Source organism: Nipponia nippon, unplaced genomic scaffold (genome assembly GCF_047370975.1).
Source record: "Nipponia nippon isolate SJK-2023a ecotype South Korea unplaced genomic scaffold, ASM4737097v1 scaffold_5, whole genome shotgun sequence".
NCBI classification, from domain to species: domain Eukaryota; kingdom Metazoa; phylum Chordata; class Aves; order Pelecaniformes; family Threskiornithidae; genus Nipponia; species Nipponia nippon.
In genome coordinates, this window is record NW_028262369.1 from 28393776 (window position 1) to 28418951 (window position 25176).

Consider the following 25176-nt stretch of genomic DNA (forward strand, 5'->3'; position numbering starts at 1 on the left):
TCAGGTTTCATATCAGTTATCTCAGCGTAACTTTTTGATTATTTCTAAAGTCATGCACAGAATGAAGGGAGACACAGTTTGACCTTTCCAGACTTGCTGCATTTTAATTTTTCCTATGCTTAGAAATAATGCAGAAAAATCCAAGAGGTAATATTATTTTTGTATTGAATGTCTGAAGTTATACTAGGCATGTTGAGAATACATAAAAGATACTGTCCTGACACAAGAAATTTACAATCTGTTTTAAGATATTACATAACTAATGAGAGCAATAAATGCTGGAAGAAGAGAAAGAGTGGATCAAGGTTACAATAATAAGATTATACCATTCCCCCACTATGTATGCATGTTTTAAAATTGACTTCAGTTTTGCTACCTCAGTCTAGGCTTTAGTTTTTCATTTTGACTCTCTTTTTTTCTTTATCAGATTTAATTTTCTGTCTGAATCCACCAGACCATAACATCCTGGCTAAAAACTCCGACCAGACTTTTTTATCTTTTTTTTCTTTCATTTTCTTTTTTATTTTTAGTTTGGATTGTACCTGCTCTGCTTGCACAGCCAACATTGTTGGCCAGTTTGTAGCAGAAACATTGTCATGGCCTTTTCTCTGACAGTACTTAAAGTTGGAGTACCAATAGAACATATACTTGAATGCATGCACCACTTTATTCTACACAGGAAAAGTGATACAAAAAAAGTAATTATATGTTTTCTACACAATTACACCTGGATTTTTAAATCCCCACTTTGAAGAACCATACCATATACTACACCATATATGTGGTGTGTGAAACACATGCAAAACTTGTGTTAATAGTCTATCTTCTCATTCTCATCCAGCCGTAACAGTCACTTAAATATGATTTGTGAAAAATTAATAATGCACCTTACTGGCTTTTTTGTAATGTATAAAAAAGGGTGGGTTTTGCCAATTTTTTAAACACACTGAAAATATCAGGATTGTAAAATTAGTTTTTTATTGGTTTTCTTGGAAGATCTTTGGGGTTTCGACAGATATGTATTGACAGCAGCCACCTCTAGTTGAATCGAAAGTATTGAATGTGTAATGCAAATCATTCTGTCTTCAACATATTTGAATTATACTCATGTTAAAAAAAAAAAAAAAGATCCAAAATCTTTTTTCCTTTCAGTCTTTGCTTTTCTGGTATTATGCTTTCTCATGTTCTTTAGTCACCACACAGTCTTGTGGGCTGCAGACAAAAGACAAACAAACAAAAAAATGGAATATCTAATGTTTCAAATAAAAGCACAGATAAAAAAGTAAAATATACTCCTCAAGTCCTTATAGATTATAAATAAGTAGAAAAATGGCACAAATCTGTATTTAGAAAAAATCACGTCTTTCTCAATATTTGCAATGAAGGGAGTTGTCAGTCACATTAATTTTTATGTAAATTTACCTAAGCTGATGAATAATAACCGAATTATTGCCTAATCTTCCTGGTTTTGGCCAGCATTTCCATTTTTATTTCCATTGCCTCAATTTATGTTTATTTGTTTATATAATGGATTTTAAGAGTCCATTCCAGAACCCATAACTAGCACAGCAAAAAGAGGGGGCCTGCTTCAAGTCACTTTCAGTCCAACACAAGAAGTGGATGCAAGAGACAGATCAGAGTAAGACGACACAAGTCCCCATGATAGACAGTAATCTTGGCACACAGCTGACTATTCATTATCATTCCTTCAGTAGATATCACAGCATAGGAGATTTTTAGGGAGGGATTTGAAGGAGGAAAATTAGGTGAGTGGGAGTGAGAAGCAGCAGTGAGGGAAAGCATGAAGGTGCTGGTTTGAAAATGTAACAAGTAGAGAGTTATTACTGAATGAAATGTGTGGGGGGAAGACGTTGATTTCTCTATAGGATATTAAAAGACAATAGGGTGGGAATAAGCTGTAAAGAGCCACAAAAGTGAAGTAGCTTTTGCTTGCTAAGGTGCTGAAGGAGGGGGGGATACACTGAAATAAAGAATATGGCTGAAGCAGTGATTATGAAGATAACCAGGGCAGCGGTGTTTTGCAACGGTGTTCCATTATTCTTTGTTGTTTTGTGATGTCCAAAATTAGATTATTAGCTTTGGAAGGGCAGGGACCAAAGATGTCTTTGTACTAACGAACACCCTAACATATTTTCAGGTGCTCTAAAAATGCATAAATAAAAATAAGGAACTGCTTTTCCTGAATACTGTTTCCCTCATTCTTCAGCCCTTATTCTTCAAGATACACGATTCAGTTATCTTTCTATTTTCAAAAGAACTTTCTATATGAACTTTCCAGTTCTCTCTTGTCAAATTATCTTACTGTTTTTGGAAAGACTGCATATCATCTATATTTAACACCATTTCAGCTTGGTGAGGTGACTATAACATAGCATTAAACTCAGACTAAAAAAATGAGTGTGGCATTCCTAGGTTTTTCAAGTGTGTTAACTCAGAAGAGCTAATTTGACTGGAAAAACTGCTTTCCCCCAGATGTCTTGGATTTCAATAGACCTTCTTGCAGGTATTTGAGTTGAGTTAATAGAATGGCGGTTAAATGCAAAACGCCTTTGGATTAGTATTTGTGGTCACCATAGAAGTGAGTCTCTCAGAGAAATGTGAATAAAGAGGTCATCTGAAGAACTGATATGGAAGGTTTCTCCACAGGCACTTAATTCTTAGAAATTTACAGATGAAAAATGCTATATGAGTATTAATAGATAGGAATGAAATATGGATGAGGGGACACTAAAGCTGGAATAGCAAGTAGAACAAAGGGAATAAGGGGACGTGGGGGACATGATAAGAAACCAGACTAGAGCTGCAGACTTGGACAGAACTGTCTAAGACCTAAAAAAAAAAAAAAAAAAAAAAAAAGAAAGTTTAGATAAAGGAATGAAGGAATGAAGAGGTAAGAAATATAAATTATTTGAAGGAGGGATGGGATGGGACATGGCTATCAGGGAACCTAAAAGAAAGGGGCTGTAGCAGGATAAAGAATGACCAGAAGCAAAAAAGTGTCCTAGCTACTGATACAGATATGGTCACCTTTTCATAAAGAAAGAGAAAGAAGAGAAAGCCAGACTTGATAACAGACTAGACAAGTAAAGAGGAAAAGAAACAATCAGGTTAGTTTTTTGTGACAGACGGGTAGGAGGTACTGTAATGCACATACATGGAGAGATTCCAGGAGAGACTGGTTTTGTCTATGTTAAGCCTGAATTGGTGCTGACAATGCTTCTCAATGGATGTGCAGGAACATTTAATATAAACAATCAGCCATGAAAGCTGAATGGACAGAAGAAAAAGATCAGAGTACATGTGGCATATTTTGAAAAGGGATGTCCCAGGATCATTTGCCCAGCAACAAACAAGGAAGAGCACAGGGCCTGGGTGATCTGCTAGCCTGGAGAAAGAGTATAAGGGTGAGGATATATGTGTGTGGGTGTGTGTACTTACTGTAGTTCACTGTCAGCAGTGAGACAAATCAGCCTTTGTAGTGTGCTAGTGACCCCTTATAGTTTATGAAGACTGCAGAGGGAAAAGTTACAAAATATTTTCCAGAGCTTGGATCTAGATGGCCCTCGCTGAGCAAAGAACAGTATCCACACTCCAATATTCTTCTGTGCAAGGGTGTATCTTCTAACTCCATCACAAAGCCCCCTTGTTACACCACTTCACACAGGTATTTCATTGAGTCATTGGCACAGGAATGTGGCTAAAGAAATATTAAATTAGCTTATATAATACTAAAGTAAGATACCGAGAGTGAAGAGAAGTAGATGAAGGAAAGAGGCCTAAATGCCACTGAAAATGAAAGGAAACAGCAAAGGAAGAGAAACCACAAAAATAGGTGCTGCAAAAATAACCAGAGAACTACGGACTGAAAGAAGAATGAACAAGGCCGCAAAAGTCAGGGAGAAAGGAAGCAACTGACCCTACAGAAAAATCTAAGCGTGTAGAACCTGCAGGTATTATCCATGTGAGTCTTGTTAAGAGGCGTTGAACTGGAGCAGAAAAGGCACATACCAGATAGGAAGACAAAGATGTAAAGGGATGTTTAAAGAAGAGAACTTTAGATGTAGGAAGATACAATTCTACCCGCCTTGATTTTTAAGCTTGGAGTGTTTCACTGACTAGTCATTGGTCACTAGGAATTGGTTACATTAATTTACTAACTATAAGGAAGCAAACACCTAAGTGTGTACATTGCCATAAACAGTCCTGCCAGTTTCCATTGCTTAGCATTGCATGCATGTTAACAGCTAGCCAGTTTGGGGTATATTCACCCCTGTGTGTCCATGTATGCAAATATATATGATTCTAGGCCTTGATGCTTGCGCTTGTAACACTGTGCTTGTCCCATCGCCGGCCTCGCTTCTGAGAGCTTGGAGTTCATCTGCGTTGAGGATGTACAATGAAGCTTCCGTCTCAGCCTTGCATTAGTGAGACACGCATGATCAGACCCAACCTGCTGGGTCTCTTGGGAAACACACACATAATTAGCCCCTTTGCACCAAAGACTTGATTGCTGTATTTGCCACATGGTGAGTGTCACCCAGTGGGCCTGCTAACACACTCACACAGAAACCCTCCCATCCCCAGGAAGCATCACTATATTTGCCATATGGTCAGGCTCACCTGCTAGGTCTAGGAGAAGGAGACAGACGGGCAACACTCACACACATAATGAAGCTCCCCACTGGGCTGCCTTAAGAAATTAAAAAAAATAAAAGTTGACATAACTGCCACACGATCAGACTCACCTGCTGAGTTTTGGGACAGGGTGGGGTAATCACACACATGAATTTGCCATCTCTGCTCAAAGGGTGCCTTCTCGTAATGCCTGTGCTCCACCTCAGTGCATCAGGCTGGAAACCAGAGCAAGAGGGACGCACTCCCTTCCCCACTGGGGCGAGAGAGACCCCTAACCCAAACAGGCCCCTCTGCCCACCGCTTCCCTCCGGGCTGCAAGGCTGTAACTGCTCCCTGATCTGGGTGGAGGGGGACATTCACCTCCATAACGAGCCTCTCCTCGTCGGAGCCCTGGGACTACCACAGCGCCAGACCTGACTCCCCGCCGGCGGGGAGCGAGGCCCAGGTGGGGGCTCAGGTTCCCGGCTACTGCCCGCCTCCTCCGGGGCGCTGTTACTGTAATTGCCGAGGTAGAGGCAATCACCAGGGAGAAGATAACAAGCCCTTCCTTCCCTAGGCGAGCAGTGCCTGCAAACACCAGCAGCGACAGGCGCCGAGGGGCAGGCGGCCGGCGGGTCTCTCCTCACGCACGGCCGTTCCCGCCCCTCACGCAGCGCCGGCTCCCCTCACGCACGGCCGCCCCACCCGCCACCACCGGGACGGTCGCCGGCCTGGGCGACGACGGGAGCAGGCACTCTGCGCTCCCCGCCCCGTCCCGGGCCCGGCCGGGCTCCTCGGGGCGCCGGGAAGGTTTTCCCCGGGCACCGTCCGTCAGCGCGGCGCTGCCGCCGCCCCCGCTCCCCGCGCTGCTATGGCGGCCCGCGGGCGGGGCGGGGGGGCGCGGGACTCCCCTGGCGGTGACGTGTGTTGCCATGGCGACGCTCGGGCAGCGTCTCGCTCCGTGGGGGGGGGGGTGGGGGGGATGACAACAAATATGGCGGAGAGGAGCAGGACGGCAGAGACGGGTCAGTGCCAGCCGCAGTCGCCTGGGCGGGGGGGAGAGGGGAAGAGCCCCCCTTCTCCAGGGGCTTCTCGCAGTAGAGGGGGCCTGCCTCGCAGCTGAGTGCAGGAGACGGAGCCCTTCTCCCAGGGGAAAGGGAGGGAAGCGCCTCCTGGCCCAGGGCACTGAGGTGGAGAAGGGGCCGGGGCAGAGGCCCCTGCCCAGGGAGCTGTGGAGGAGGGCAATGCACCTTCCCTTGGGGGATGAGGAGCATCTTCCCGGGGGAGAGGTGGTCGTGGGGAGTGCCCCTTCCGGCAGGGAGAGGGGGAAGAGCCCACAGGCACTCCAGCCCTGTCTGAGGGGGGATTGTCCCGTTGTGGGGAGGAAGGTGAGAGGGCAAGAGCCCTGCTCACCCAGCAAACAACATGTGGGGGAGAGTCCAGGTTGTGCAGCGGGAGAAGCTGATAGTGGGGTAGCCTGCACTGTGCACCGTCCTCCCCACGCAAGGGGCAAAGGTGGTGGTGGTGAACAGTAGAGCAAAACGGTGGTGCACAGGAGTTCCCCTCACACAAGAAACCACGACCTGCTTTATTTAAAATGAAAAAATAACATGTGAAGACATGGGGTTGGAATTGAAACTTGCAACCACAAGGCTGATAGTTTGGTGGTTGACCTGCAGGTGCTGCTTGACCTGTCCCGGGAGGTGTATGGTACCTGGAGGCTGCAGAAGGGCGGCATGCCGTACACCTTACATCTCACATATGTTATTCTGTGAGGGTCTCTTTAAGGAAGGTGCGAAATGTTGTTCTTCCTATTCAGGATGTATTAACAATGGCTCTAACTGTGTATGTGAAGATAAGTCTGTCGGTGAAACTAAAGTTTTGTGTTTCCTCATGAATGATAAGGATTCTCTAGGTACAGGGGTCTTTGCTATTGTAACAAAACACAGTTAAGGTCTTTTCCAACCCACATGAAAACAAAAGCCCCCAAAATAAGTTATGAAAATTAGAGATATTAACATTTAGAGGATGAAACAAAGATAATGACAGTTTTTCTGAATATTTAATATCCCACAGCATCATACATAAATTATCTGGGTTCCTGGACCAAAAGTTCATTTTCTTAGTCTGCTGTGTTAGCTGCTGTGCCTATGCTTTTCAGCCTCAGAAGTGGCTCGAAATGAAGAGGCATTATCCATAGAACTGATTTTGGATTTTTTGGCCACTTAAAGTAAAAAAAAAAGTGATAAATATGTGAAATGCTGTTGTGCTCTGGGAAACAATACTACAAAGGCTACATCTAAATGGATTGGCCATAAGGTTCTTGAATTCTCTGTGTTCAGCTGTGCTGTTTATGAACCCCTGAAACCACACTGTAAAATTTATTGTACATTAAACTTGTCCATGAGGCAAGTGATTATTTTAATCCACTGTGTTTTGCAACACTACTCAACATAGCTGATCAGCTCTGACTGCGCTGTGAAACAGGAAACAAATCTCCAGTGGATGTTTGACTTTGTCAGCTTTCCTACCTACTTTGTCTGCCTGTGCCTGTGCCATTGTCAGTAACTTTCTTTAGCATATAATGTAACTTTCCTACTATTTCCAGATAAGCGCGTAAATTTACTCTTATATTGTGTTCTCTGCTATATTATTTAAATCTGCAGCCTTACAGTATTTGCTTTTTATTTTTAACTTTGTCCAGAACTTTTTCCACATCTAGCCATTGCAGCTGGCTAATCATTGGTTTTCTCATAAATGTTGTGTTTCAGCTTGTGCTGAGATCATGTTTTGTTGCATGTTCCTGATACAAGTCCGCTTAAGTTTTGCAATGCCTGTCTGGCCATTTTGCAAATCTTTGTTTGCGGGTCCTTCTTTTTTGGAGAAACCAGATGAGGAATTAAAAATGCAAAGAACCACAAAGTTAGGAAAAAGACCCAAAACTTTCAGAGATCAGTGGGGCTTGGGAAGCAAACTTGTGATCTTGGCCCATTTTTAAGAAAGGGCATGGAAAGTAGGCTGTGGAAAAAATAAGGTGGGGTGGTTTGTTTTTTTTTTGCCTTTTTCCCCCTAAACTTTGGTTTCTGACTCTCACCTGACGCTAAGAGGACAGACAGGGTCTTTTAGGGATCCTTGGCAGATCCCTAAAAGAACCTGTTTGTCCCCATAGTGCCGGGTGACCTGACACTGTTGATGTGCATGTAACATAACTGGAAAACATTCTTGTTCTTGGTGCATTCTGACTGCTTAGTATGTCTTCATGATATGTCAGATCTGGACCACACTTTCGGAGATACAGGAATCTAGCTCTGGAACCTGCATTTTGCACAAATTTAAGTTTTTATGTATGGATGCAAGGAGAATAAAGCCATTACAGGACTGAACATAGTTCAAACCATATAAATCGATTTAGCCAGTATGACTATATTATACTTGCTGCTTTGTTTTTACAGCAACATCATATTTTTATTCCTGGATCAGAAAACACAAGTAATAACTAAGTCTTATCTTCCCATCTTGAAATATTGATTGTTATTTGTAATTTTCAAATGAGAAAACTGAATTACAGAGAAATTAGAAGTAACTTATCCATGCTTTATAGCAACAGAATTTACTGTTATGGACCATTCTTTACTGGTTTAGTTCAGTAACCTGTGTTTGACAAGAGTCAGTGTCAGGAAAAGATGTCAGAAAAAATATAATGTACACTTACAGAAAGGTGGTTCTAAAAATTAAGTTTCTTCCTAAATATCTGATACTGAATGATATGCATCTAAGATGCTTACAACCCCTCTAAACTCCTGGCTTTGAAAATATACTGTGTCAAAATGTTTTGTATATTAATTATACTTTATGGAAAACATACCTTTTTATAATGTAAGAATTTTTCATTTCAGTTTTATTAGTATCTCCTTATTCTTCTGTTGTAGGAAAGTAAATCTGTTAATCTTTCTTACACTGGTAATTATACTTATTGTTTTTGTATATACAAATCTTTTAATATTTCAATTCCTTTTTGTAGAAGATTTTTGTAGAAGATTTTTGTTTCTGTAGTAGTTTTTGCAAATTTTTAAACTTTTATTTTATTGGGGAGGGGGATTGGGACACACAAATTGGGAATTGCACAAAGTACTTAAGACGAGGGACTACCATCAGCTTTTATTATACTGTTACACTAGGCATTATTTTCTATATCATGGTTTAAGCCAATCTGTGTGTTTCAAATGAGATTGAGACTTAATATGGAAGGCAGATTATCTCACATCTGTCTGTTGCAGAGTTCATATTCTGGTGCTATTCTCTCTGGACTAGGCAGATATCTGGTCTAATCCATTAAAATAGTTTCTGTGTTCTGATGTTTGGTTAGAGAGCTGCAAATCAACTCACCTTACCCTGGATTAATCAATCATTTTCCCATTGCAATTGGCTCCTTAGTCCTAGCTGGTTTCTTGGAACTGCTCAAATCAGCTTTCTGCAATAAACTGTAAGTTTGTATGCTTCCCTGTTTGGGTTTCTAGGCTGAAGCCTTCATGTCTCAAGCTGGGAATCCAAATTAAAAGCTACTTAAATCTTTACAAATGAAGTCTGCAGGAGAATGAAAGTGATTAAGACTAGTTATTTACTTTCAGAAGCTTCTTGGTTTGACTTCCACTTGTTCTGCTCAGATGACCGTGATGTCTGAAAACTTTGGAAGATACAGAATATAGCAAGATGGCCAGTTTAGTTAAGTTTCTTCAAAAACTGATCAATGTTATTTTTCCAATTCTGTAGCGAAGAGGACCTTATTAACTTCTCTAAGGAAGGTTTATCAGTAGGTCAAAGTGAGTACAGAATGCCTGTATTTGCTAATTTTTTGACACGTGAATCAGATGGAAGTATTTAACTTTTCAGACATAGATCCAGCTAAAATTTCACTAGATATCTCATTCTCCCCAGGTTACTCTTATTCTTCTAGGCATCTATATTACCTTCAGAAGACTTGCTCCTAGAGGCCTGAATGATCAAAAGGTGCAGGTTATCTCTGAGTTCTGTAATAGTTTTCTATCTGAGGCAGCTGAATATTAGCCTGGATTGACAGTTCTAATATGTGTTATTCCACAGTTGCTAGTCATTTTGTGGATATTAGTATTTCTGATATTTCATTGAGTCATCGTCACTGAAATCATAGTGAAAGCAAAAAAAGGCATTTACTCACAGTACTGGACAGGATATAAATATATGTCTTTAGACCAAAGATCCTTGTTATCAGAACAAACAGATTTCCCAGCTGAATGTGTTGTTTTTCATGTTTATTTACATGTCATGATAGATACCTTGCAGAGCGATGTTAAGTCACATTTCATATTAAGAATGGTTATAATTTTTGAAAGCATTTCACAGCCAGGCTGACCTGGCTTCAGGGAGGAGAGCTTCAAACAACTGCTGAATGCTGAACCCCCACTCAAAGTTGTGGTAGTAATTAACATTTCTAAAATACTTAGTGTTGAGATCATTATTTCTGAGATCTTCATGTGGAGGGCCCAATAGAATAGCTGTGTAAATTCTGCAGTGTTTTCTAATTGATTTCAATATGATAGTGCTGAGCTGGACTATTTTGAAAGATAGCTTTTGATTATTCTTTCAAAAAAGAATAGCAATTTTAAAAATATTTAATCACATATAGTATGATACATTCTAGTATCAGGAACATATTGCTTTCTTTTAGGTGGCCTTAATTATTAAATAAAAAGCCGAACTATATAAGACAACCTAATTTATTTGTCTTTAAATATAGGCCTTTTTGATAACTGGAACTTCTCATTCACCAGCTTTATCATGAGGAAATCTAAAATAGGAGAAATCAACTAATTAACAATATTATTTAATCTTGGTCTTTAAAATAACACTGTACGTCAGTGGTGCTGCTGGTCTTCCAGGCAAATTTAATTTCTTCAACTGAATTGTCCTTTCTTAAATTATTTCTGAATTTTCAAGTATATATAAACAATATAGCTTATTTCCTAATATGCACTACTGGCCTGTAAACATAGCTGAATTCCAGTGTTTGGAAAAAGACATTGCAGTCTTCATGCTGAAAGGGATCTGCCCACTGTATCCTCCTGTCAACACGAAGAGATTTCAAAAGTCAGTGGAAAACTGTAAGGCTACTGGGCCCAGACTTGCAGATGTTCACACACCATAAAGAGCTATTTACAGTTGTTTATAAAATGCTTCAGGATATATTTGTAAACAAATCTAAAATGTGTTTTGTTCAACAAACACATTTGCCAGAACTTACTGATAGCATTGGTACATTTTAGCTTAAACAATTCAAAGTCCAGGGGATACTGGAGAAAGGTTTGTTAGTAAATTTGAAGCACTCTGTAAGACCGTTAACTACTTCAGTTTTTACTGCTTAAGTTGAAATATTCATTGAAGTGATATATAGAAATTAATTATAGTCACTACAGAAAAATATTATAATAATCATTATACTCTGTTGCCAGTAGACTGATATTCAACTAATTTCCAGCTTCTTCAGTTATCTAGTGGAAACAATCCCCACTAGAAGAATTCACTGAAGAAGAGCTGCTAATATATTTTTGGTACTTATAGCTTTGATCATATTTCTATTACATAATTTGCCATATAAGGAGACCTGAGAAATACTAATGAAGGCTTTATACAGCCAGAAGATATAATTTCAGAAAAAGAAAGAAACAGGAATATGTTGGGTATTCCAGTTGCCACTTCTTAATGGTTTACCATTTCCTAGCCGTATTTCAAACAGTTTTTTCTTTGACAAATAATCAAAGCTTTTGAAAGTTACTTACCTCAAGCCTCCCGACGTTTTTTCTTTCAGTGAAGTTCAAAGCACCCTATTAATTATTAGTGCTTGTGAGAGGAGGTTTTTGAATTTGTAAAAAGTGAAATGAGACATATTGAGAATTTTAATAGGTTATATACTGAAATTTGTAAAACAGAAGTTTCTGCAAGTTTCTTTTAGTGTTGCTGTCACTGTATTTAGTAGACAGAAGTCTCATGCAAAAAACCAAATCAACCTCAGAATGCATTTATATGGCCTACATAGCATTTCTATTTTTTGAAGTTGAGCTTTATAGATACAATACTCATTAAAATAGTTTTTAAAGTCTGCTTCCTGTGTTAAAAGGTAACTGGCTTGATCTTAAAATGTAACTGGCTTGATCTCCACATGGGGCCAGTAACAAGACTGGGAAACTTAGATCGGCAGTGCAAGCCTGCTTTCCAAATGGGACACCTAATAACAGTAGCTGTTACCTTTCACAGAAGAAATGGACAACTTGTCTACACTCAGAGATTTTCCCTCCTCCTGTTCCTCTTTCCTCAGCAACACCTGTTTAGGGGCAAAAGCAATAGAGTGAAATGACTGTATATTCATCTTTTTTTTTTTTTTTTTTTTAATAAAGAACTAGGATACCCTGATAACAGAAAGCACTAACTCCCAGATAAATGAGGTGCTACAGGATGCGAAGAGGAGTTTGGCACAGATACTTCTTGCTAACATCACTCAGATCCAGCAGTGCTGCCTCTGCTCAGCAGTGGTGCTGCTGGATGCAGACGCACCTAAGCGTATGTATCGTGCTACATCACTCTTGTTTCTGGAGGATTGATTGTGCTGCCCTTTTCCAGAACTAAGTGATTCTATAGAAACCAGCTCAGATTTCTCAAGTAATCCCCAAAAGTAGTTGGTATGCAGAGCCTTGATGCAGAATTGCGATGTTTAGATTGCATTGTACCTGAGATAAAAAGTTCTTCGAGGCTCAAGCTGTGTTTGCAATTAATCTACAATAGAGGTAAACCAACTTACAAGTAATCAAGAGTTGGTTATGGGTACACACCTATGTGTCCCATATCCCAGCTTCCCTGTCATATTGTCTCCACAGCTCATCATTTTCTTGACATTGCCACTGAGGCCAAGCCTGTAATTTAAGAAGTGATATATTTTTTAACCTTAGATTTTTAAATACTTTTTTGGAAGTAATTTCACTATTTATATGTCGCAATGGTTTGGAAAACTGCTCTACCAAAATAATAATAATTACTTCAATTTCATTTTGTCACAGGCTATGCAAATTCAGAGATGTGGACTTTAGTATTAAATCTAGGGCCCTGATCCTGCAAATGTTTGGCATTGAGTTTGATGTATATATGTGTATAGTAAAGTGTTTTCATGATTGGTTCTATTTTAGGATATTATTTAGGATATCTATTCAGGATATTCTCTTTTAGGATAAGTTAGAGACTAGAACCTATACAGTCTGATACATATGTTTTCTAATATATGTACGTGTCCCTGTTCTTTCAGTATGGTTAACTGGCTGATTTTGTAGATTCATTGTGGCAAAAATCAAGCATAGAAAAGAGGGCGGGAGAAGAAATAGTTGTCTTAAATTATTATTATTAAATAAATGATCTATCTAATTGTATTTCATTTATGTGCTAATTGATAGAGCTATTTACTTAGCAGTGGATCTCACAATCATGAGTGAAAACTGGTAAGATTTTGCTTTTACATATTGTTTCATAACCACCTTGAAAAATGTGTTGAATTTCAGTCACTGCAAAAGCAAGTGGAACGTCAGTTCCCGTGAATCACCAGAGCAGAGCAGTAGGAATCCATTCCAAAGAAAGCCCAGCTGGATTCATTACAGGTCTACTGATGTGTTTTCATTTGCAATAAGCAGCAAAATTGCTGTACGATTACAGTAAACTTTAGAGCTGGGTAACACCTATCAAGTGACTATCATGTTTTCATGCATATATAATGCAGATGAGATAGCACGATGCACTTGATTAATGAAAAATTCCTCAAGTAACCTATACAAATCCAAAGGCAGCGGCATTATTTCAGGGGAACTGTCCATGTAAAATAGGATTGTGAGATAAACTTGCCTCTGTACTGTTTACCTATACCTGAGGTCTGTAGTACTGCAGAATAACAGATGTTTTTGTAACTACACAGAATACCAGTATATCTGCAGGTTATTTTATTTCTAAGCAGTAAAAATAATCAGTAATTTGATCTCAGAGCTTTCTGTATGTAAGCCTTCTTGTAGGTAGAAGTTTGGCTTGTGGTCTGAATATTTGAAATACTTTGTATGCATTTCATATTCCTATAAATATTGTATCAACTTAACATTTGCTTAGTTAAAAAACTGCTGAACATGGTGTATTAGTAGTGTTCTCTGTAGTTAAATTCCTGTTGTTATGTTGCTGATGCAAGAGAGTTAATAGATCAAGTTTGCTTTGCTGACATTTTTATGTTAGAAAACAGGAATTCTGAAACAATGTTCAAATCTTTTGCTGTACAGTACTTATATTTTGTGAATAAAATAAAACACTGCAATGATCTAATTATTTGACATGAAATACTAGGTTATGTTAAAGTGTTTCTTAACTAAAGAGTAAATTCAGCAATGTGAGTGGGCAATGCTTGGGTGGAAGAAATTCTCAGTGGCTTAAAATATTCCTTTTTGGAATGGACTGTTTCGGAAAGTAGGGGGAAAGATGCTATTCTCAACCAAGAAGTTAAAGGAGTTGTTTCAATGAGTAATTGTAATTATGGCAGTAATTAATAGTGTAACTGATTTCAGCAACCTCGGGGAACAAATTATTCCAGAAATAGTACTAAAATCCCCAAATTATTTTCAATATGTAGTAGTCAAGAAGATTTTAACTCCAAAGTGAAGAAATTAGCTGTCTGAAACTGCTGTTGACTTAAATTGACTGACAGAAGACATGCTTACTTCTAAACAAAAAGTAAATAGGAAGTAAGGGTAAACCTATATCTTTAAATTACACATACTCAGGAGCCAAGGAAAAATAGAAATTCAACCCAAAGAAGGATGCATGAATTATGGTGCATAATACACAGTATGGAAATTGTCAGTGAACTTACATTGCCCAGTTTTCACTTATCACACTCATAACAATAACCCAAGCAGCTGTAGCGGTGTGCAAGTACTTCTCTTCCAATCATTTGTGAAGTACAGGGTCTCGAAGAGAAAGATAGTGCTATGCAAAACTGCTGCTGTGTTTCCCCACAGGATTCTGTGCTCTGTGGAGCCCTTGTGGAAAGCCTAGTTTCCCAGGGATAAGGATTCATTACTAGCATAAAGATGTTAGTGGTTGAGTCAGGAATTGAATTCAAGTCTCCTGAATGCTAGACTTACTCAGTGATAATCAAATACATCTTTTTCTTTGTATAGGTGTATCCACAACAAATTTACAATAGTCACACTTCAGATATCAAAAAATCAAAATACCTCTGAACAGTGGGTATGGTGTAGCACCACAGCTGGCCTGCGTTGAGGCTCACCAGACTGATTGCTTTTGGAGAATACCTGAGAATGAGCTAAAAGCCTGATCCAAATTAGAAGGCACAGCTGTATTACCTCAGTGCTGAACCTGAAATAATATCCATGATATAGCTTATCTGCTCAGGTGTGGCATCACAGCTATAGCTGGCTTCCTTTGGCCTTGCTGGGATCACAGCAAATAAGCTCATGTCTTCCAAAATATGGCGTAGACATCTCTTTAAATACAGGTCTGGAAAGCCCCTGTTCAATCAGCAAACATATTAAGACATTAAAACTGCTAGGAATTTGACATGAAAGGTAATTTTCATAAACAGAAAAATCACTATTTATAAGTCTCTTACTTGATGTTGCCAATACTCTTGAAAGACTTCCATAGTACTTCATACTTAGTACTTTTGGGAGATGCTTTTTGTGGGCAAGCATTTTGAACGTGATAGTCAGGACTGAGAAGTATGAAACCTAGGACAATTGAAATAAATAAACCCTTGGCCTTTTGAGGAAGCTGAAATAAACCTACTTCTCTGTTATATCAGGAATAATTATTACCTATTGAGTCTTTTTCAGTTTTCCAGCTGAGAATCAGTTGGTCCTAAAGCAGAGAGACACACAAAGTTGTTAACTTACAGAGATTTCAACTTTATTAGTCATTGAAGGCTACATAGTCATGAGTCAGGGTCATTGCATTGGTTGCTATGTATTGGATGTTTTAGTTGCATTTAGCCTGCCTTAATGTGAGTTATTTTTAATTTAGAAATTTATTTTGTCATGACTTCTTTCAGTTATGCTGTCATTAAACCAATTTTAATTATGCTGTTCTTGTAGGATAAAGACCACCTGATTCTCATAGTGCTCACTCCTGGTTAGGATATCATAATCTGACTGTTGGTTAATCACATCTTGTGCTCTTAAATCAGAAAAACCGTATCTATTCTAGAATATACAGTGCAGATAAAGAAAAGAAAAAGCCATGGAGGAAGTAATGTTCGTATACTGAAAACAGTTTTTGCTATAAAATATGATTTTACTGCATAGGAGGGAAATGGTCAATGTAGTCTCTGGGCCAGATCTCTGTTGCTTTATCAGTGTAAGTATGGATTAAGTCTGTCTGTTTCATACCTTCTGTATGAAACCTGAAGCATTATACATGGAAATTAAAGTTTGATCTGCACCAGCTGTAACTAACTGAATCAATATCCTTTCGCTGGTGCTATTTCTTGAGATTGTTCAGAAATATCTTTTAGTAAGCATTTTGCAGGTAATCATTCTGCATTTAAAAACCTTGTCAAAGAAAGGATTTTGAAAATACTTGGTATATACATATGTCTCATTAATATACCTGAAAGTTTAAGCTAGGTATCCTGCTTTTGTTAAATCAATGCTTCATACCTGGGCAGCTGTTGAAATATGGATATATACCTAGCATCCATATGTATATATGGATATATACATAGCATATATCCATGAACCTTTCCTTCCACTTTCCTCCATCCTCCCCCACATATAATACAAAACTAGGTGTATAAAAGCTGATTTGTTTCAGGATTAGGTGGCATGGGAAATACTGGTAGCATTTTAGAATAGTACCAGAGAATACTAGTGAGTGACTTCAACCATGAGCCTCTTTTTCCAGTTTTGTGGGTAGTATCATGAGCTTTTGCCCTTATCTGGCATTTTCTACCAACTACAATGCCAAACCCTGCAATTCTCTGCCTGTTTCGACTCAATATTTTTTGCAGGTCACATGCGCTCCTTGTCTTTGGGAAATCAGTTGCTTACAGGTTTCAAAAACACATGGGATCCTACGAAAGAAAGTTTTACCCATTGAAGTTCTGTAGTACCACACAAGGGATCTGCTTTAACTCTTCAGTTCTTTTCCTGCCTCAGAATCCCTAGACACAGAATTTCCTCTTGCTTGGTAGGAGCACCCCCAAAAAATCTTTTGCTGACCTAGAACTTGAATTCCTATGCACTCTTCAACTGGTGTTTCAGCGTCTCCTATTACTCATATGCAGACCTAATTCTCCAAGCCATCTCTTATCTCCCAGGAAGAACAGACTTGCTGATACAATTACTTTTTGCAGATGCAACTCTGAGGACTAGCTGAGCTCGGTAGCTATTATTTACTCTTTTCTCTGCTAGTTGGGGATGTATGTGATGCATTGCATTTTTGTTTACAATTTTTATGCTTTATGCTTTTGTTTGATCTGTTTTTTGTTTAAAGAAGTATTGCTACTATAGCAACGGTTACATCATGTGATATCTTTGATATTATCAAGGTGCCAAGTACTTGTTGAAGAATAAATCTGTATATCAGATGAAATTCACTGATTCTTACAATGTTTTTAAGTAAACATATTTTCAATTAACATATTTGGTATTTCTATTTTTTTTTCTTTTTTTTTTTTCATTTCTGGTGATGAGCGTTTTAGTGGATAGGTTAGAGATTATAAGTACAGTAAAAAGAGTAATGGATATTATTTTTTTTCTTGCTTACTGAGTTCAAAGCATTGATTGCTTTTTTATTTTCATGAGGAAAAACCGTTCAGACCTTCTTGGACTTTTTGGGTTTCACTAAAGTGATACAAAAAATTCCATGGCCATTTGCCTCTGACAGGAAGGTATGTCCTTGCAGATAGGCCACATTGAGGTAATAAATAAATATTCTTGAAGTAAAGCTTGAAGTTATGCTTTTAGGTTAAAGATAGGAAACAAATATTATACAAGTTGACTTATTTTCTTTTCCTGTAAACTCATAAGACAATGCCAGCCACTGGGAGTGAGGAATCATTGTTCAGAGCAGTATTTGCCAGATGTTGTCTTCAGTTCCATGTTCTTCACTAGATTTTGGAAAGGAGCTGTAATTGACCTTGGATTGATAATTGTATTTCTATCTGGACCTAGTTTTTTTGAATGGACTGGGAACTGGAGATTTCTCATCATCTTTCCATACTCGATCAGCCAGTAAACTTACAGCTTTGTTTTGGGCTAAGCACCTTATGTACTTTTTTGTTCCTGCTTATCTTTGGACTGCCTGCTGTCTGCTCAATATGAGCGTTTAAGCAAAGTGTTCTTTGCGGTACCACCTGGCCTTTTGTAGGGACCCCGTGTGACATCTTTAGTGATCATTTTGCTTTGACATATTTGCATATAACAACAAGATTTTTTTCTGCTCTCAGCTTCGACTGAGACACCTATGCCATACCTTCTGCTAGAGTAAATCAGTTTGGGTATGTATATCTAAAGAAGTATGAGGTATTTAGATGTACTTATGCCTTCTAATGCAAAATAAAAAGTTAATGGTGCATTAACCAGGGAATTAGTGTTAGGAAGGTTAAAAGGATATGTTGTCTGGTAGCCTCTGTAGAAAGAGTAACTTGTGCAGTAAAAGTAAAAAAACCCAAACAAGAAATTACAACGTTTCCTTCCTATTTATGCAACCTACCACAAGCTTTTTCAAGTCTGTGGCAGTAAGCTTGCAGTTTATTTTTCTTGAGTACTTTCAGAACCTTTGCAAAGCTCAGAATTTACCTGATAATCTCTTCTAAACTAGTGCTTGTCTTTTATTCTGCATGTTTTCTTGAATATGAATATCCTCTTACAGTTTGGAGACAGACTCTTGACAAGCAGTCTGTTGGTCAAACTGTAGGAGGAAAGTAATTGAAGAGACAATTGCTTTAAAGATGCTTTATCTCAAATTGGGTTTCTAAATAACAATGCAATGTTACTATTTTTTTGAACTAGACCAAGCTGTATGAGAATGCTGCCTGTGATAATCAACATTTTCCTTGTTCTGCTTGACCTTTGAAATAGGTAATGGTGAGAGTATGGGCACAGTACCTGAATGTGAGGCAGCAGGTGTGGTTGGTACCATACCAGGTATTCTCCCAAACCCTGGGATTTGTAGTTTTAACATAATTTCTTCCATTTCTTTTCAGATTACGGTGACTGTGAATTAAGTACCTTTCAGATTGACAACACTGTCTGCAGTATGTTTAGATTCTCAGGGTTGTGCCCAGTCCTTGCTGCAGGATACATAGCTGTGAAGATCAAAATGACAGTTGTGTTTTCTTCTTTTTCTTAGCATTTTTTAAGCCAGTGGAGCTGGAATTCCAAGTTCCTGCTTGTTGCTGTCTGTAGGATTTTTAGAATGGCCATAGAGCATTCAGAACTGATAGCAGAAATAACAAGTCTTCTTGAATATCAGTGCTGCTGAAGCCTAGGGACAATGATATAAAAGCTTTTATTTAAAAAAAAATAATCAAGGAACAAGAGAACATAACCAGCTATTAAGACTATAGATTTCTACAAATGCTATCATATAAAAGAATTTTGCTAAAATTACACTGTTTGCAGTTTTCTGATTTGTGGAGAAGACACTGTCATTGGCATATCCTCCATAAGCATTACTTGTCCAAAACGTGAGTTCAGCAATACTTGTTGTATTTAGGAGCTAATAGGAGTTGCTGTGGGTTGTCTGAATGAATTTTTGTTTGTTGCAAACTGTACTGAGAGTTCAGATTCACTTCTTTGTATGGGTTTACAGTAACAATACTGCTCAAGGCTGATGAAGCTCTTTGTTAAGATACCTGGGAACATTTTTTGGTCCCTGGGTGATGGGAATCTGGCTATTAGATCTTTACACTGTAGAAATTTTCAGTAGCAAAATGTATCCTAATTTTCTTCTAAAATAAGGATCTCATAGCAGAACGAGAGGCATCTTGGTGACATTTGTAATATTTAAAGAGAGACTTCTACAAGGTTCACTTGCAGTTATCATCTCTTTTCATGTTACCTTACTTTTCTAATTGGCTATCCTTGTTAGGCAGTAAGTCTGACTATAAGAATGCTGCAGGTTTTCCAGGCAAATTCACTCTATATTTTTCTATGTCTGTTTTAATGCAGCTGTGCTCTCCTACCTAATGTAGCATGAGGGTAGCTGCCGGCTGCTAACTCCGTGGATTCTGAAGTTTGTCGCGGCTGGAAGCTGAGGTTGTTGTTTACCCAGTTCAAAGAGTGACTATTACTTACTAAAGAGGTACCTTCCTCTAGGAACTGCAGTTTTTAAAGAAAATGTACCTAAATTTGCATGATGTTTATTATAGCAAATACTGTTTTCATCTTTGCCTAAATGAAAAAAATGTTGGCTTTACCCTTTGAACTTAGGAATTGCAAGAAGCTCCCCTGTAACTGATTCTATTAATTTTCAGTAGTTTGATGTGAAATATATCCATGATGACAATAGTGATGAATGCACATACCAGAAGACTCTGTCCAGGTTTTATTTTAAAACCTTATATACTTACAGAGATTTCAGACACCTACAGATTTTATACCTGATAGAAAATTACCATTAAAGTTTAATATTGTGGTAAAAGTAAATCTTAGGGATTTGCTGGAGACTCCAGGAGTTTAAGCTATGAAGAATTAGAATAAAATAGCTGTGTGTCTTACAACCTATAAGAAAAATAATTGACAAAATGAGACCTTCAGTCTGAGAAAATTTCTTTGCTAAGTTACTTTTGCCTTTGCTTGTCTTATCTAACCTTTTTTCAAAGGAGAATCTGATCTCCTTAAGTGTAACATGCAGGATTTACTTCAGTTAATTCTTTTCTTTCCCTTTCAGTTTGTTTCAGATTGAAGTACTATTTCCCTTCCCTACAAGGTTCTGTCATACATCTTTGCCTTCAGTCAGGAAAATCTACTTAGGGCTCCCCAGTTGTGAGGACAGTATCTCTTTATTGGCCAGAGGACTTACGACACAGAATAACAGTTCTCTCCATCTGAAGATGGTAATGTATTCTCAGCAACACTCGCTGCATCTGCTGAACAGACAAGCGTGAAGCCATGTCTTATAATCTAGACATACAGCAATGCAGGCTCTTTTTGGGCCAGTACTCTGGCCTTTTCTTTATCACCCAAGGAGAACATGCCAGAAGGGACATAATGCTGTTGTGCTATATAATAATGTGAAGTTCAAAGACTGCAGTTTTACATGTTTAGAGATTAACTAAAGATCATATAACTCAAAATATAACAATATGTTCTGAATATTCAAAGTACTGTGTAGTAAAGAACATGCAAGAAGAGATTAATATTATTAAATGACTATGAATTATAGGCTCTTTGATGATTTTATTCTCATTCCTGAATGGCTATATTAGGCCAGGAGGAGCAGATGGAAACTTTTTGCTAGGACACAGTTACTTGACAGCTTCCTTCTGCATCATGTAAAGACTCCATTAGCAGATTTTCTAATTTGTCAGTTAGGTGGAAAGGGAGATGTAGCTCTGTCTTCTGCCTGCTTTTCCTACACTGTCTTATGGTGGCAGTATTATGAATGTAATCTTTTCTAGTTTCTTCATCTTTATCTAAGCGGTATTTCCCAGCTATCTTTTAAGAATTACAAGAAGCCTATTACTTTTAGCTGAGACTTAAAAGTGAGCATTTACCAGGAGGAGTTCAGTCTTCTTTCTGCTCTACTCAGTTGACTCCCTGCCTCCCATTCTTTCACTTTCGTCCCTGGCAGCTCATGCATTCTTGGTGGAGATCTGCAGGTTTTCCCTAAATTTTTCTTTGTATCCTTGATTCCATGTGTTGGATTACAAACAATTAACTTGAATAACCATGGCAGGTATATGGGGACTGTTAGTCAAAGTGGCACTGAACTGAAACTGAGGAAATGGTTTTCCTGTGGCTGCTGTTCTGAATTACAGGTTGCATGATGCAGAGGGATGAATTGTATTAACTGACACGATCATGGCCATACAGATACACAGATGCCCCATCCAGGTCTAAGTTTGCCTCTGGTGTTACCAGCCTTTAAGCAAATTGTATCAGCATGCTGGTAAAAACCATCTAGCTAAAAATAACAAAAGTAGCAATTTTACATTTAAAGAAAACATTTTAAATGCTACAGATTGCTATCTGTGGGTAATTATTCAGTCTAAAACAAATAACCTTGAGTTTGCAAATAATATTTTTACTAAAAAATAATAGTATGCATTATTTAATATCTAACTTTTTGGATTATGGTAAAGAAAAGGTCTAAATTCTCTTTGTTCTGTTGTAGTACTTCTTAAAGAGAGTAAGTTTCAAATTTCTTCCCTGGGAAGACTGGGGATTTATATGCTGAGTGTTGACCTGGATATACATATTTTTTAGTCTGGGATTTATATACCTCTGAAAATATGGGTATATAATAGAAAGCCTGACAGACCCTTTAACTGTGGTGTCACTAATACATTGGTATAATTTGTTACCTTAGCTAAGGTGTTTTGCCTCAAGAGGTGGAATACATTTATATATGGAAAGGTCAGTTTTAATTAATAAGCTGTTTTCATCATTCAGGGCCAATATGAATTGCTTGTAACATTTGTGTGAAATAGTTTTCAATATAAAAATAAAACAAATTGAGCTTTGTGTCACATTCATCATCCCCTGTAACCCATTTAAATGTCAAAAAATCAGTACAGACCAGAAGTCTATTTCTAGAAGCCTTAGTAGCCCTATTTATCAGAGTGAAATAAGATATTATCATCCCATTATTCCATCACATGCCTCCTGCACTTGAAGACATACACATTTCTTCTAGTTTTCTGTAACACGGAAGATAGTTTTTCTATTGTTAAATATTTGTTTTCCAAACAGTAAATAGTGAAGAAAGTGCTGAGCCAACATCAGAAGAATGAACAGCTAGTTATATTATTGTGTATTTCTTTCACTATACTATAATATTAATGTGTAATATAATATACAAATATTAACTTACTTTCTTGTACATGTCTCAAATGAAAAAAAAAAATCACTGTGTTTTTCCATCCCTATTTGGAAACAAATGTTTTGCATACTGCAATTTGTTAGGCAGTATAATTTTACTGGAACGACAAGGCTTTCAATGTATATGCTACCGATATATTTTGACAAAAATCATGTCATTGTATAGAAAATTTATGTCCTCGTATATTTTATTATGAAATAAATGCCATATTTTAAAATTTTTTTCTTTATTTAAGTTCTTTTTCTGAGTTTTGTTTCCTAAGCAAGCAAAGCTCAGATAATCGCATGCCTCCATGAGTATATGTCTCTCCCTTCTAATAATTTTCAAATTTCAAATATAAGTGGGACTTAACAGTCTCAAAGGTTCTAAGTTCATTTAAGATGCAGGAAAATAGGCAGTGGGACAGAGGAAAAAGATCCCATTAATGCCCATAGTGAGGAAGATGCTGCTGAGGATTATGAGAAAGGAAGATGCTGCTGAGGAGTTCAATTCTAGGGAATCCATGCAGAATATATGTATTAGAGAGCTCCAGTCAAAAGAAGTGGATCCAGCTGGATATCAGACTATTGCATATGAGAGTGTTCAGCCACAGGACATGCATGTGCAAGAAATGAGGCTGTGTGGTTTGTTACTTAGAGAAGCTTTAACGTATGATGCCATTATTATATCTGAATTCTTAAATAAACTTTGAAACGAAAGAGTTAATTTACTGGTGCATATGTTAAATGGTGCAAATTTCATGTTATGTAGAAAAGCATGGGGGAATATCCTTCTACTGTTTTTTATAGTTTTTTGTTTTATGCTCATGCTTTTTTTTGCTTTTACTGCAACAGGTAGTGCCATAGGAAGTGATGAGATCATAGCAGGGAACGTGAGCAAGTACACTGTTCTTCCAGCTGGTTATTGTGGACAGCCTAAAAAAGGACATCTTATATTTGATGCCTGTTTTGAAAGTGGTAAGCATTTTCAGCATTATTTTATGTTATGGAGTTGTCAATATATTAACACTTTTAACTATATCACTCACCTTTGTATAAAGTGTCTTAATTCTAAAGAAGACTTACATTAAATACTACTTAACTCACTGATTCACTTCAGTCAGAGTGTGACACAAAATCAGACTGTTCAAATGTAAAAAGGGTTGTGAAGTTTGTTATTACCTACAATGTACATTTCATCAGGTCCATCTCTTACCACAATATAGATACATAATTGGATTTTATTCTGTTGTTATATACAGCATTTTTAGACCACTAATCAAAGATGTAGTATTTAAAAGATGTTATTTTAAAATTTAATTTGGAAGTTTACTGGGGAAGTTAACCTCATAAAGTGCCAAGCCCATCCTTGCATATTTAGATTTTACAAATGTGCACGTGCTGTCTTTAAATATATTTCTATGTTTTCTTGTGGCCTAATTCTGTATTGCTGAGGTTAATGGAAGTTCTGCCTCTGATGTCAATAGAAGGAGAATGAAACTTTAGGAAGCTACTGCAAATTGAAAGAGAAATTATTTTTGCAAGAGTTATAGTTAGCATATTAATTTAAAGAAAATTTTTAATCATGTATGTTTATATGCAGGTAGGGTATGTAGGTAAATATATATGTGAATATGTAGCATTGTTTAAATTATTGGGTTACATATATGTGTGTCTCCAGATTTTTAGCTTAAATCTATTATTATTGGCTTATAGACCTACAGAGCACTGTTAAACACCATATGTAGAAAGGCATTTGGCAGGATAAACTATAGTTTTCAGCATGGTTTATGTGAGAGGTGCTGATAAAGCCAAAAAACTGCTACAGTGTCTTGTAAAAAGAGCTTTTTATGAAGAGTTACGTCCCTCAGGGTAGAATACTGGCTGCCAGTTCCTGGATAAATAATAAACTGAGTTATTTAAATCCTTTGATTACGTCATATAAAAAGTGTAAATGATGCAGTGAATAATAAAGAGTATCTTATTTTTAAGGTATGTCTCTGAAGGTTCAGACAATAGTTATGTATTTTTAAAAATACTTTGGATGCTATTTCATAATAGTTATGGCTTTATGAATTTTTGTATCAGAAAATGGCTTATGAAATTAATCAGTTGGCCAAGCTAAGAAATTTATTGTGTTAAGCTGCTCTGCAATGAAAAGGATCAGTAGCAGCCATCAGATTATTTGTGAAGTAATGTGAATCATTCCATGATGGTTTAATTCCAGTTTTTGAACAATAGAATTAATTTTATTTTTAAATTAAAACATTTATTCAGTTCAAAGGTAATGTTCATATTTTATATACTTTGACAATAATAGCATGTGATAGAGGCAGATGCTATTTGAAATACTATGTTTATTTACATTGTAGCATGATGAAGCTGTGATGTTGCTTTGCATATTCACACACCTCCAAAATACAAATATGAATAAAATTAATACCTT

General features: G+C 37.6%; 1 protein-coding gene and 1 long non-coding RNA gene across 4 annotated transcripts in view; one reads left to right on the plus strand and one right to left on the minus strand.

Moving 5' to 3' along the window:
- Positions 1–400: 400 nt before the first annotated feature.
- LOC148052102 (uncharacterized) lies at positions 401–5288 on the minus strand. Its single transcript, XR_015699141.1, has 3 exons — positions 5017–5288; positions 4642–4711; positions 401–1212 (listed from the first exon to the last, which is right to left on the minus strand). It is a non-coding gene; the product is annotated as an uncharacterized LOC148052102 (long non-coding RNA).
- Positions 5289–5642: 354 nt separating this feature from the next.
- Positions 5643–25176, plus strand: part of BEND5 (BEN domain containing 5) — a 963465-nt gene continuing 943931 nt past the window's right edge. For all 3 annotated transcript variants that reach the window (XM_087732924.1, XM_087732922.1, XM_087732923.1), the window contains exons 1-3: positions 5643–5660; positions 6315–6427; positions 23586–23708. In XM_087732924.1, the coding sequence (XP_087589050.1) occupies positions 6343–6427; positions 23586–23708 (208 nt within the window). In that variant the 5' untranslated portion in view covers positions 5643–5660; positions 6315–6342. The remainder of the gene's footprint in view (positions 5661–6314; positions 6428–23585; positions 23709–25176) is intronic.